The sequence below is a fragment of the Arachis ipaensis genome, chromosome B07, assembly GCF_000816755.2.
Source record: "Arachis ipaensis cultivar K30076 chromosome B07, Araip1.1, whole genome shotgun sequence".
Classification (NCBI taxonomy): Eukaryota; Viridiplantae; Streptophyta; class Magnoliopsida; order Fabales; family Fabaceae; genus Arachis; species Arachis ipaensis.
In genome coordinates this window covers 92,898,261-92,909,047 of record NC_029791.2, presented here as the reverse complement: position 1 = coordinate 92,909,047, position 10,787 = coordinate 92,898,261, and the positions used below count along the sequence as shown (strand labels likewise).

Below are 10,787 nucleotides of genomic sequence, written 5' to 3'. Positions count from 1 at the left end.
ATGATGAAATTTTTTGTGGAATCCCAAACTTAGAATCCTTCATTCTCCCTTATATTGTTTTGGTGTGTAACACCAAACTTAGCTTCTTACAATATAGATAACGCTAATTAACCTTTTTATTAAAATAGCTATGAAAAGAAAACTACCTCAGGTTGGGTTGCCTCCCAACAAGCGCTTCTTTATTGTCACTAGCTTGACATCCTCCATCCTTTGATCATGGAAGTTGAGAATTCTGTTGCCTTTGATCTTCTCCTCTTACTGTGGGCTTCCTTTCCTCTATTTCTTCTTGAGAAACTTCTCTGTGGTACTTTTCTTTGATGATTGTTTCTTTTTCCATAGCCCTCTCACTTTTCTCTATGATTGCTTTCCATTTCTCCCACCTAGCAGCTTTTTCATTGTCTTTCAGGTTGTCTTCAGTGGCTCTGGGGAAAGTATTTGCCCTTTTCTCTTTACTCGTTTTTGTGAATTACTCAACTAATAGCATAATGTTTTTCGCAAGTTTCTTGAGTGATTCATCTTGATTTTTGGTTATCTGGGCTTGAGCTTCCATGAGTTTCTCCATCCTCATCTCTAAGTTAGAGATTCTTTGAGAATGTTGTAAGTGTATGAGTTGGGATGGTTGTTGCAGGAAGTTCTGTGGGTTAATTGCATAGGTATTGTGTGTGTAAAATGTGGATGTGGAAGAGGTATTCTGGTAATTTTGAGAATGGTTGTGAGGCTGGGGATGTGTGTTTTGTGAGTGTTGGAAATGGTTGATATTATGTGTTGGGTAGGGGTGGCAAAACGGGTCGAGCCCGTCAGGCCGATCCGCTAAATTCGCTAAAAAAGGCGGGTCGGGCTAGGATTTGGAACCCGCCAAATTAAAAAAATCCGCGAAACTCACACCGCCAAATTGGCGGATTTTGGCAGGGCGGGGCGGGCCAGTCCGCCGGGTCGAAGGTTTTTATTTTTATTTTTTTATTAAATAAAAGAGTGATTACTATTATAAACTTTGGTTGTTGCTGAAGTTGTTATGATTGAAGTTCCTTTGTCCTTGATTTTGGTATTCCTCCATTCTCAAATTAGAGTAAGGCCTCCAGCATGAGTTGTGTGCATTTACTGCAGTAACTTGCAGCCGATCGATTTTTCTGGCTATCAACTCCAGTTGTTGCAGAGTTTGTTGATGCATCTGCTTGTTTTGGTTCATGACTGCATTTACACCTTCAATTTCCATCACTCCTTTTTCTTGTGTGGATGGTTGCACTTCTGCCTCTAGCTTACCAATTTCCTGGGGTGGTTTCAACTTGGCCAAGAATTTACTCACTATATCTTTCCATCCGATGATGCTTCCTTGTGGGAAGGCTTCAAGCCATTGAGCAACATCGTTTATGGTGATGAGCGGATGCTTCAATTCATGGGTTGCATTGTCATCTAGGGTGAGGACACTACTCCACAATGACTGGGATTCGTTGGGTTCTCCTCCATGATCTGCACAATCACAACTAATCCAAATAAAGATTGAATATACTCATGCCAAAATGTGGTTAGAGGGTTAGTTGACACAATGTATCAAACAGTTGATAGGCTTAAAAGATTAATAGAAGAATATTGCTTCTGTCATATACTCAACAAGCAAGAACACAAGGAATGTACAGAACCAGCATCACTAGGAAAACTTCACTCTATTGCTAAAGTGAGATTTTAGTTAACTTAAGCAAAAATTCAAACAGTTAGTGTGTTAGTCAAAAATCAAAGAAACTTAAAAGAAAAAAAATGCTTAATCTAGATCACCACCTCACTTAATCATTGTCAACATAATCAATCCCCGGCAACGGCGCCAAAAACTTGATGTGTGGAAAGCGATCCAACACAAAACTCACCGACAAATGTACCGGGTTGCATGAAGTAATAATAACTCACGTGAGTGAGGTCGATCCTACAGGGATTGAAGGATTGACCAATTTTGGTTTAGTGGTTGATTTAGTCAAGCGAACAAGAGTTGATTTGAGTGATTTATAATTGACAGAAGCTAAATTGCATGAATTGTAAAGGGAGAGGGATAATTGACAAGAATTTAAAGTGCAGAGAAATTAAAGAAGCTGAATCTTAAAGTGCAAGAAATATAAATTGCAGAAACTTAGATTGCAAGAAATGTAAATGACTGAAGCTTAAAGTGCAAGAAATGTAAATTGCTTGAATTGTAAAAGGAATTGGGAATTGGGATTGCAGAAATTAAACAAGAAAAAAGTAAATTGCAACATCAGGAAAGTAAAAGATGAATTGAATTGAAATAGACCTCAAACAGAAAATGTAAATTGGCTTGAAGAAGCATTTAACAGAAGAATTAAAAAGGAAATTTCAGATCTCAGGGGTCAAGAGACTAGAAAACCAAGTCTAGATCTCACTACCTTCCTTGATCCAATTCAGAAAGTAATTGCAACAAATTAAAGATCAAAACAGTAAGAAAACTTGAATTCAAATCTCAATTCTCCAATGGTGCAGTGAAAGAAACAAAGAGAGATCTCAAGGTGAGATTGAGACAGAATTTCCTTAATTCTCAACACCCAAGACTCAAGCAAGAATTGCAGTAAAGAAAACAAGAAACCAAAGAGGAAGAGAATTGAATTCTCCTTCAGGATCTAAGTTATAGTAAGTAAAATCCTCTAAGAGGTACAAATTCAAAAGTAAAAATTGACGTCCATTCTAAGTCAAATTAACTCCTATTTATACACTTTCTTCTAATGGTCTTGAAACCTTGAATTTGGGCCTTGGCCTTGATGGAGTTGGATTAAAGATAGCCTCAGTTGGTTGCTCTTGGACTTGGAAAGAAATCTGTTTGCAATTTGGACTTTGGAGCCTTTAAGTTTGAGTCAAAGTTTGAGGCAAACTTTAACTCAAACGTTGGAGTGTTAAAATTATGCAGAACGGTGATTATCTGTCACTCATGTTTGAGTTCACGTTTGAGGCCAAATGTGAACTCAAACGTGCTCCCTCAAAGAACCTTTTGGTGCCAACATTTGACCTCAAGTTTGAGGCAAACGTTGGCCTCCCCTGGGTGTTAAATTATGCCAACGTTTGACCTCAAGTTTGAGGCAAACGTTGGCATGAACTTTGGCTCCTCCCTGGGTATTAATTGCACCAACGTTTGACCTCAAGTTTGAGGCAAACGTTGGCATGAACGTTGGCTCTCCAGGGTTAGTTGTTGCACCAACGTTTGACCTCAAGTTTGAGGCAAACGTTGGCGCAAACTTGGGCTTCTCCAGGGTATAGTTTTGAACCAATGTTTGACCTCAAGTTTGAGGCAAACGTTGGTGCAAACGTTGGCTTCTCCAGGGCTTCTTTCTTAAGCCAACGTTTGACCTCAAGTTTGAGGCAAACGTTGGCACAAACTTGAGCTCTTTCCAGGGTAGTTTTGCTGCCTTCTGCCATCCCCTTTCTTCAACCTTCCTCCAAGCCTTTTGGTCACCTGTCATCAATCAACAAATGCATCAAAGCTATGCTAAAATCATGAGACTTATTATCATTCTTGACATATAAGCAATTATAGCACAAAACCTCATGAAAATGCATCAATTTACTCATGGTTGATTGAATCCAAATACATATGAATTTTCACCCAAATGGCTTACTTGTAACTCAAGAAAGTGTATAAAACCTATTAAAAATAAAAAATTACTAAGAGAAAACTTGTAACTCAAGGAGTTTATTCAACTAACCTGTAACTCAAATGGCTTACTTGTAACTCAAGGAGTTTATTCAACTAACTCATGTGTTCAGGTTTTGCAGGAGGCATTGCTCCCGGAGGAGGTGACAAGCTACAGCTTCACAAAGACCATCTGGAAAGGATTAGTTCTACCTAGAGTAGAGTTATTTGCATGGTTTGTCCTGATAGTTAGAGTGAATACAAAAGAACGGTTAAGCCGGTTCGGGATCATTAACCAGGAAGATAATGTCTGTGTGCTATGTAATAAATATGAGGAACATGTGCACCATTTGTTTCTATGTTGTGAATTTGCTTGGCAGGTGTGGAGTGCTTGGTTATCGATTGTTGGCCATCAATGGGCTATTTCAGGTTCAATAAGAGAACATTTTCTGTGTTGTACAGAGGGGCCGAGGAGGAGGGAGGTTAGAGAGCAACGATTGAGATGCTTCTGTGCGATTGTTTGGAACATCTGGCTGGAAAGGAATAGAAGGATATTTCAGAATATAAGTAAAGGTGTTGAAGAAATCACTCACATGACTATGTTGAGCCACGATGAATAGAGAGGTGTAGACCCTTTTGGTTGCTGATGGCAATGCCGGAGATGACAAATGATTTTTTCTTAATATTGTAGCATTTCTTTATTTTGGCTTTTGTTTCTGTTTGACTGCTCCACTGTATTGTGTTGAGCTTTTTATTTTAAAAAAAATTATATAAAGGGAAAAAGTTTATGTCTAAAATGTTAAAAGGTTGCTCTGATATTGTAATGGAGATTATGTTTTTTATGTTGAATAAAGTTACAAAAAATAATTTTATACTAGTGATAGTAAATTAAACATTTTTCTTTTTCCAGCAACAAACTCACAAGAGCGAAACCAACTCATGTTAGTAAAGAACAACATTGTAGGTACCTATCATTAGATTAAGAAATCGCACAAAATAGAGGTAATATCAGATAAAATTATATTTAAATACTTTGCAGAGGGCTTAATGGCTGTTTTTGTTGTGCATGTGTAGAAAATTTAATGCCAAATAAGAAATTTTAATTTTACAGGTTTTATTATTTTTTTCTGTTAAATTATCATTCAAATATAATAAAATTAGTATTGGAATATGATATATTTATTGATTTCTAAATTTTGTATTTCTTCAAGACTTAAGAATTCAGAAATTACTTTAGGTTTATCTTAATGTTTTTTCTTATAGTTTAATCATTAATTCCAAAAAACAAACATAATTATTTTTCTTTTGCACTTTTTATAGGCACATAAATGATTCTTCAAATACAGATCCATACTTTGGCTCACCACTTAAAAAAAAAGTCTCTAAACAAAAATAAATATATATGACTTTTGAATATAGCTCAGTTTTTGTAAACAATCATGTTTTTATATTTATTTTTTTGACTTTGAGTTAGATAGAAGAAGATAAAATATTATTGTGATTACTATTTTTTGGATTATATTATTTGTAGATAGGTGACGTATGTTTATTTTAATTTTTATCATTTTCATATTGTCATTGTTTGTAGATAGGTGATATATATTTATTTTAATTTTATTATTTTCATATTATCATTGACTACTATATATTATTATTTATTGAGAAATGCTAGGGAGCCATTAGATTTTATGATTTGTAGTCATCAATAGTGTTTTTAATAGTGTGAGATTTTTTTTAATGGTGTAGAATTATTCATTTTTTAGATAAGTATGATTTTGGTCTCCAACGTAGAGGCCGAAAATCAATTTTGTCCCCGACTTTTTTTCGCTACAAAATAGTCCCTAAGATTTCAGTTTGTTTTAAAATCGTTCTTCGGACGAAAATACCCTTCTCCCTTCACCCAAAATCAACCACCACCACCACCACCGAAACAAAAACCTACGCCCAACCAGAACCCACCACCACCACCACCAGTATCATCATGGTCATCATCATCATCATCAGAATTTTTTCCAAAATCAACCAAAAGTCCAAGCTGAACAAAAACCCACCACCACCACCACTATTATCATCATGGTCATCATCATCAAAAGCAATAGAAAAAGCGGCTGACAGTGTCGGTTAAATCGCTAGTAATAATAAAAGTAAAATGGGAAGATAGAATTAAACACCAAACTCCCATATCGCCGTACTTGTTAAGCCGCTAGTAATAATAAAGGTAAAATGAAAAGATAGAATCAAACATCAAACTTCTATATCCTCTTTATACGGGGAATAATAGACAAAAGTACACATGAATTTTCTTACGGTGGACAAATATACATTCTAACTTTTTAATGACTCATCTGTACACAACAATATCAAGCACCATTGTCATTTTTACCTTTTCATCATCTGAGTAATTTTTCCAGCCGTAATAACTGCCACGTGACTTTGTGCATTATGTGACGTGACCTTTTTGACGACGACACATTGAAAACTAAACCATAAATGATTGAATTTGTGAATTTTGAATTAAAAAATTTTACAAGTGATTTAGAATCTTCGTTCTTTTCTTTCCTTCTCCAAAAAATGGATGTGAATCAAAGAATGTAACTCAGAAATAGCTGCTAGGACTATGTTCGAAGTAAATTTTGGAGAAGAAAAGAGGAGAATGAAGATTATAAATCACTTGTAAATCTTTTTTTTATTATTAAAATTTAACAAATTTGATAATTTATCATTAAATTTTTATTGTGTTATCAAAGGGTTCATGTCACATCATATACAGAGCCACTTAGTAGTTAGTAGTCACTATTACCAAAAAATTATCCAGGTGATAAAAAGATAGAAATGACAACAAAACTCGATATTAATATATACAGATAATTCATTAAAAAAAATTAAAATATCTCTCTATCTACTGTATAAAAATTTATTTGTATTTTTCTCCATTATTTCAATATTATTATAGATAACATGTAATTCTTTGTGACTCCTCCATCTAAACAACTTTTAGTGCAAATAAAATAAAATACACGTTTAATTAAAAAAAATCTTGCCCGATTTAAAAGTTATACGTTGTACATACAGCAGCTATATATAAGGCATTAGATGCCTTCTCCCAAGGGTCCATCGACCCACTCGATCAGCCTTATATATCACATTATTAATCATCGCATCAACACTCTTAACTCCGGCTTGATGCACTTCACTCACTTCCGCCCTTGTTGTTCTTCGCCCAAAATTCCTAGATTTCTTTAGATTCTCTTATCTCACATGTTCCTCTCTTCTCAGTAACATTCTCAACAATTTCAACGTATGTAACTCCCTACTCTTTACCACTACTACCTTTTAATTGAAAAAGATTTTATTTTTCTTTATCCCTCTTCCCCTAATTGTTCACTTTTCAAATTGAGTTCAGATTGGTTATTCTTTTTGCTCAATTATTGTTTTTCTTGGCTTGTGTTAGGTTTGGTGTGATCGGTACGTTGTGGGTGCGGATTGCATCCTCTGATCCAAGAGACTGGTATGTTCTCTCTTTCTGCTTCAATTTTGAGAATTAACGTCGAAGATTGTCGAATTTGATTCTGCAAATATTTAATTTGAGAGGAATACAATGATTCCTGTTTTCTAATTGTGAAAGGTTGTTCAGCTCACTACAGCTCCGCATATTTAATTTTTAACAAAGAGTTCTTCATTTAGATGTTTTACGGGTGATCTTTTTTTCTTTTTTAAATTTTGTTAGTTAGTTAGTTTGTTTCTTCTTTGCAGAGAATACAACTTGGTCTCTTGGGAGTTGGGTTTGTCCATATGAAGCCCGCTACCACCAACATGGCTCAGCCGCAGAGTAATTGGGAGGCTGATAAAATGTTTGTGTCCTGCCAATTTTTATTTTAATTTTAGATTTTTTATTTCTGCATTTGATACTGTTTTATTTGGAGAATACATGTATTTGGTATATATTTGATCTTGTGTCCTGCCAATTCATTTATATATTTTTAATATAAATTTTATTTTTCTTTTTTCTCCTGTTATGCTTCAGGCTTGATGTTTACATCCATGATTATTTTGTAAAGAGAAAATTACATAACACTGCAAAAGCTTTTATGACAGAAGGCAAAGTTTCCACCGATCCTGTAGGTAATGTTCAATTCTACTGACTTTACACTTCAGATGTTCAGTTTTAGGGCTGCTGTGTGTTAAGTTACACATTCATAAAACATACAACCAAAGTAGCCTATATAAACACATGGGCATCGCTCTCTTTTTATAGTAAAAGGTGGAGCAGACGTGAAATGTAAGAATTCTAACATTGGTTTCTACTCGGAGGTTAACTTACCCTTTGGGTTTCTGCTTCTTCCTTTGTGTTTTTAAAAAAGTTTCATCATTTATTGGATTTTTTCTCCCTTAATATTCAACAGACATTAATAATGTGAAGTAAGATAAAACTAGTATATAATGTATATTCTGAAGAAACTGGAAGTGGTTCAATTTGGTATCGACGTGAGTTGTCTTGTTTGCATGTCTACAGCAATTGACGCTCCTGGAGGATTTCTGTACGAGTGGTGGTCTGTCTTTTGGGATGTCTTCATCTCAAGGACAAACGAGAAACATTCTGAGGCTGCTGCAGCTTACATTGAGGTGATCTTGTAATCTGCACCATTTTATTTCTTAATTCCTTTAAAAAATTTATGGCAAGGTGAATCATATATGTATTTGCTTGTTGGCAGACCCAGCAAATGAAGGCTAGAGAACAACAACTTCAGATGCAACAATTGCAACTTATGCAGCAGCGCGGTGCACAGCTGCAACGACGGGATCCTAATCATCCTCCTCTAGGTGGTTCCTTAAATGCCATGAACTCTGAAGGAATGTTGGGGCAGCAACCAACAAATGTGTTGGCCATGAAAATGTATGAAGACCGAATGAAACACTCTCATTCAATGGAGTCAGAGGCATCTCCAACACTTATCGATGCAAATAGGATGGCCCTTCTTAAATCTGGAACAAGTCATCAAGGGTAAGTTTCCTTTTCTTTATAGTTAATGTCTACTAGAGTTTTCCTACTAACTTTATCTTCATAACATGGACTGGACTGCTAATATTTTGGGTATTTTGTTGCTTCAGTCAGTTGGTCCATGGTAATTCAGGAAATATGTCTACTGCATTGCAGCAACTTCAGGCCCGGACTCCTTTGACAACTGTAACTACTTCAACATACTTAGCCTTGTCATGTGTTTTTTCATTTTTTCTCCCCTAGCTTTTCTCGATTTTCACTACTACCATAACAAGCAACTGGATGTATTGAACTTATAGGACATCAAAGGAGAAGTCAATTTAGGTGCCACTCCCAAGAGTTTGCCTATGGATAACTCCGTGTACAGACAAGCAATTTTACAATCAAAATCCGGGCTAGGCGGCACAGGTATTATTTCTGTGGCCATCTTTTATAAAATTTATATTAATATTTTACTCGTGGTCTAATGTCTCTTGGGATAGCATTTATCATTCTGTCTCTGTGATGTTGCGCTAGATCGTATGTTATGAATCCCCCAATTCAATGCATTAAATATGTTGCTTTGACTATACTGCATAAATCGCATGCAATGCTGATATAGAATTGTGTCAATTTTAGAGATTGGATCATGACTCAATGCTATTCTTGATTCATCTCTGACTTGTATAACTGGAATGACAAATTGGATTGAAGCGCATGAATTACACAGGAATTGAGTAGATAGATGCAATTCAATTCCCATCATTTCTGCACTTGTTTTTATTGATACAAATCGGAATTTTCAAATATCAATACAAATTGTGGTTTAGGGCCAGATTGTTGCTTCATGATGCCTTATAATATTTATTTTATATATATAGGGTAAAAGAAAGATGCTTTCTGCAATACTGTATTTGTTGATTCCCTTTCTGATAACTGGGATATTTATTTGAATTTTCAATTCTGATATCTTGCTGAAGCAGTGTAGTTGAGTTTTGACAAAATAATGCTACTTTAACTTTGCCTTCAATATTTAGGCAGAATATAAGATTTTTATTGTTGTCCTCCAGGGTTAAATCCAGGGGTTACAAGTCTTCCACTAAAGGGGTGGCCCTTAACTGTAAGTTGAAGTTTATGATCAATTCATCATAAAAGTTGCTTTCATGTAGTCATTTAAATAGGATAGAAAATGAGCTATCACCTTTTCACAGGGTATTGATCAACTAAGACCTGGTGGCTTGGGCGTACAAGTTCAGAAGCCTAATTTGACAACTCAAAGCCAATTTCTTTTGGCATCACAACAGCAGCAAGTCTTAGCACAATCTCAGGCACAAAACAACCTTGGAAGTTCTAATAGTCAAGGTGATATGGATCCACATAGACTTTCTACTGTCCCTCGAGGTGGCTTAAGTGCAAAAGATGGTCAATCTACCAGCTCCCAAGTGCAGTCAGGTTCACCTAAGGTTGAATTTGCTCTTCAAATATTAATGTGCCTGAATGTATGAATATTGTCTTATAATTTGTATAAAAAAATACATTAAAATCAATGTCGGTTAATGTACTTGCTTTAACACTCAAAACACAATCATATGCTTTATCTATAATTTGTTTGAATGTATGAATATTTATAATCCAAAGAAAATTTAAATAAATAAATAAATAAGGCAACACAGCAATAACAACAACAACAACAACAACAACAAGGGTTGTCCCATTAGGTAAGGTTGGTTATATAGATCAAACAACGCTATTGCGCCTTGCAAGTGAAACATTATTTGTTTAAAAAAGAACTTTCCATGCATTGCCACATATTAGAAACTATCGCTTTTGCTACTGTTAAATGTCACACAGTGATATATAATTGGTCAATGTCTAGGAAGTTTATACTTGCTGTGTATCAAAATCGAATTCATAAATTTTTAAATGAGAAAACGATTTGTTTAGATCTTTTTACCCTTTTTTTCTTCCCCCAGAATTCCTGGTGTTCTTTTATATTAATAGAGTGAGCTAGAGGGAAGCTCTAGAAGAGTCTAGAAGAATGTAGAAAAGTCAGAATTAGTTAGATGTTCAGTTAGATTAGCTAAGCAGAATAGATAGTTGCTTCTAGAATCTGTTTAGAGCCTAACTAACTTAAGCAAGTCCCTCCTGTATATAAGTCCATGGGCTTAGTATTATTCCTGATAATAA

The 10,787-nt window shown here is 35.1% G+C and overlaps 1 protein-coding gene across 3 annotated transcripts in view; it reads left to right on the top strand.

Moving 5' to 3' along the window:
- The window catches only part of LOC107609374 (transcriptional corepressor LEUNIG_HOMOLOG), a gene marked incomplete in the record, with an annotated part of 9,806 nt that continues 5,740 nt past the window's right edge, over positions 6,722-10,787 (top strand). For 2 of the 3 annotated variants that reach the window (XM_016311319.2, XM_021106034.1), the window contains 10 exon segments: positions 6,722-6,920; positions 7,074-7,130; positions 7,376-7,473; positions 7,647-7,744; positions 8,136-8,245; positions 8,335-8,624; positions 8,732-8,807; positions 8,921-9,029; positions 9,671-9,720; positions 9,812-10,063. In XM_016311319.2, the coding sequence (XP_016166805.1) occupies positions 7,415-7,473; positions 7,647-7,744; positions 8,136-8,245; positions 8,335-8,624; positions 8,732-8,807; positions 8,921-9,029; positions 9,671-9,720; positions 9,812-10,063 (1,044 nt within the window). 3 annotated transcript variants of the gene reach the window in all.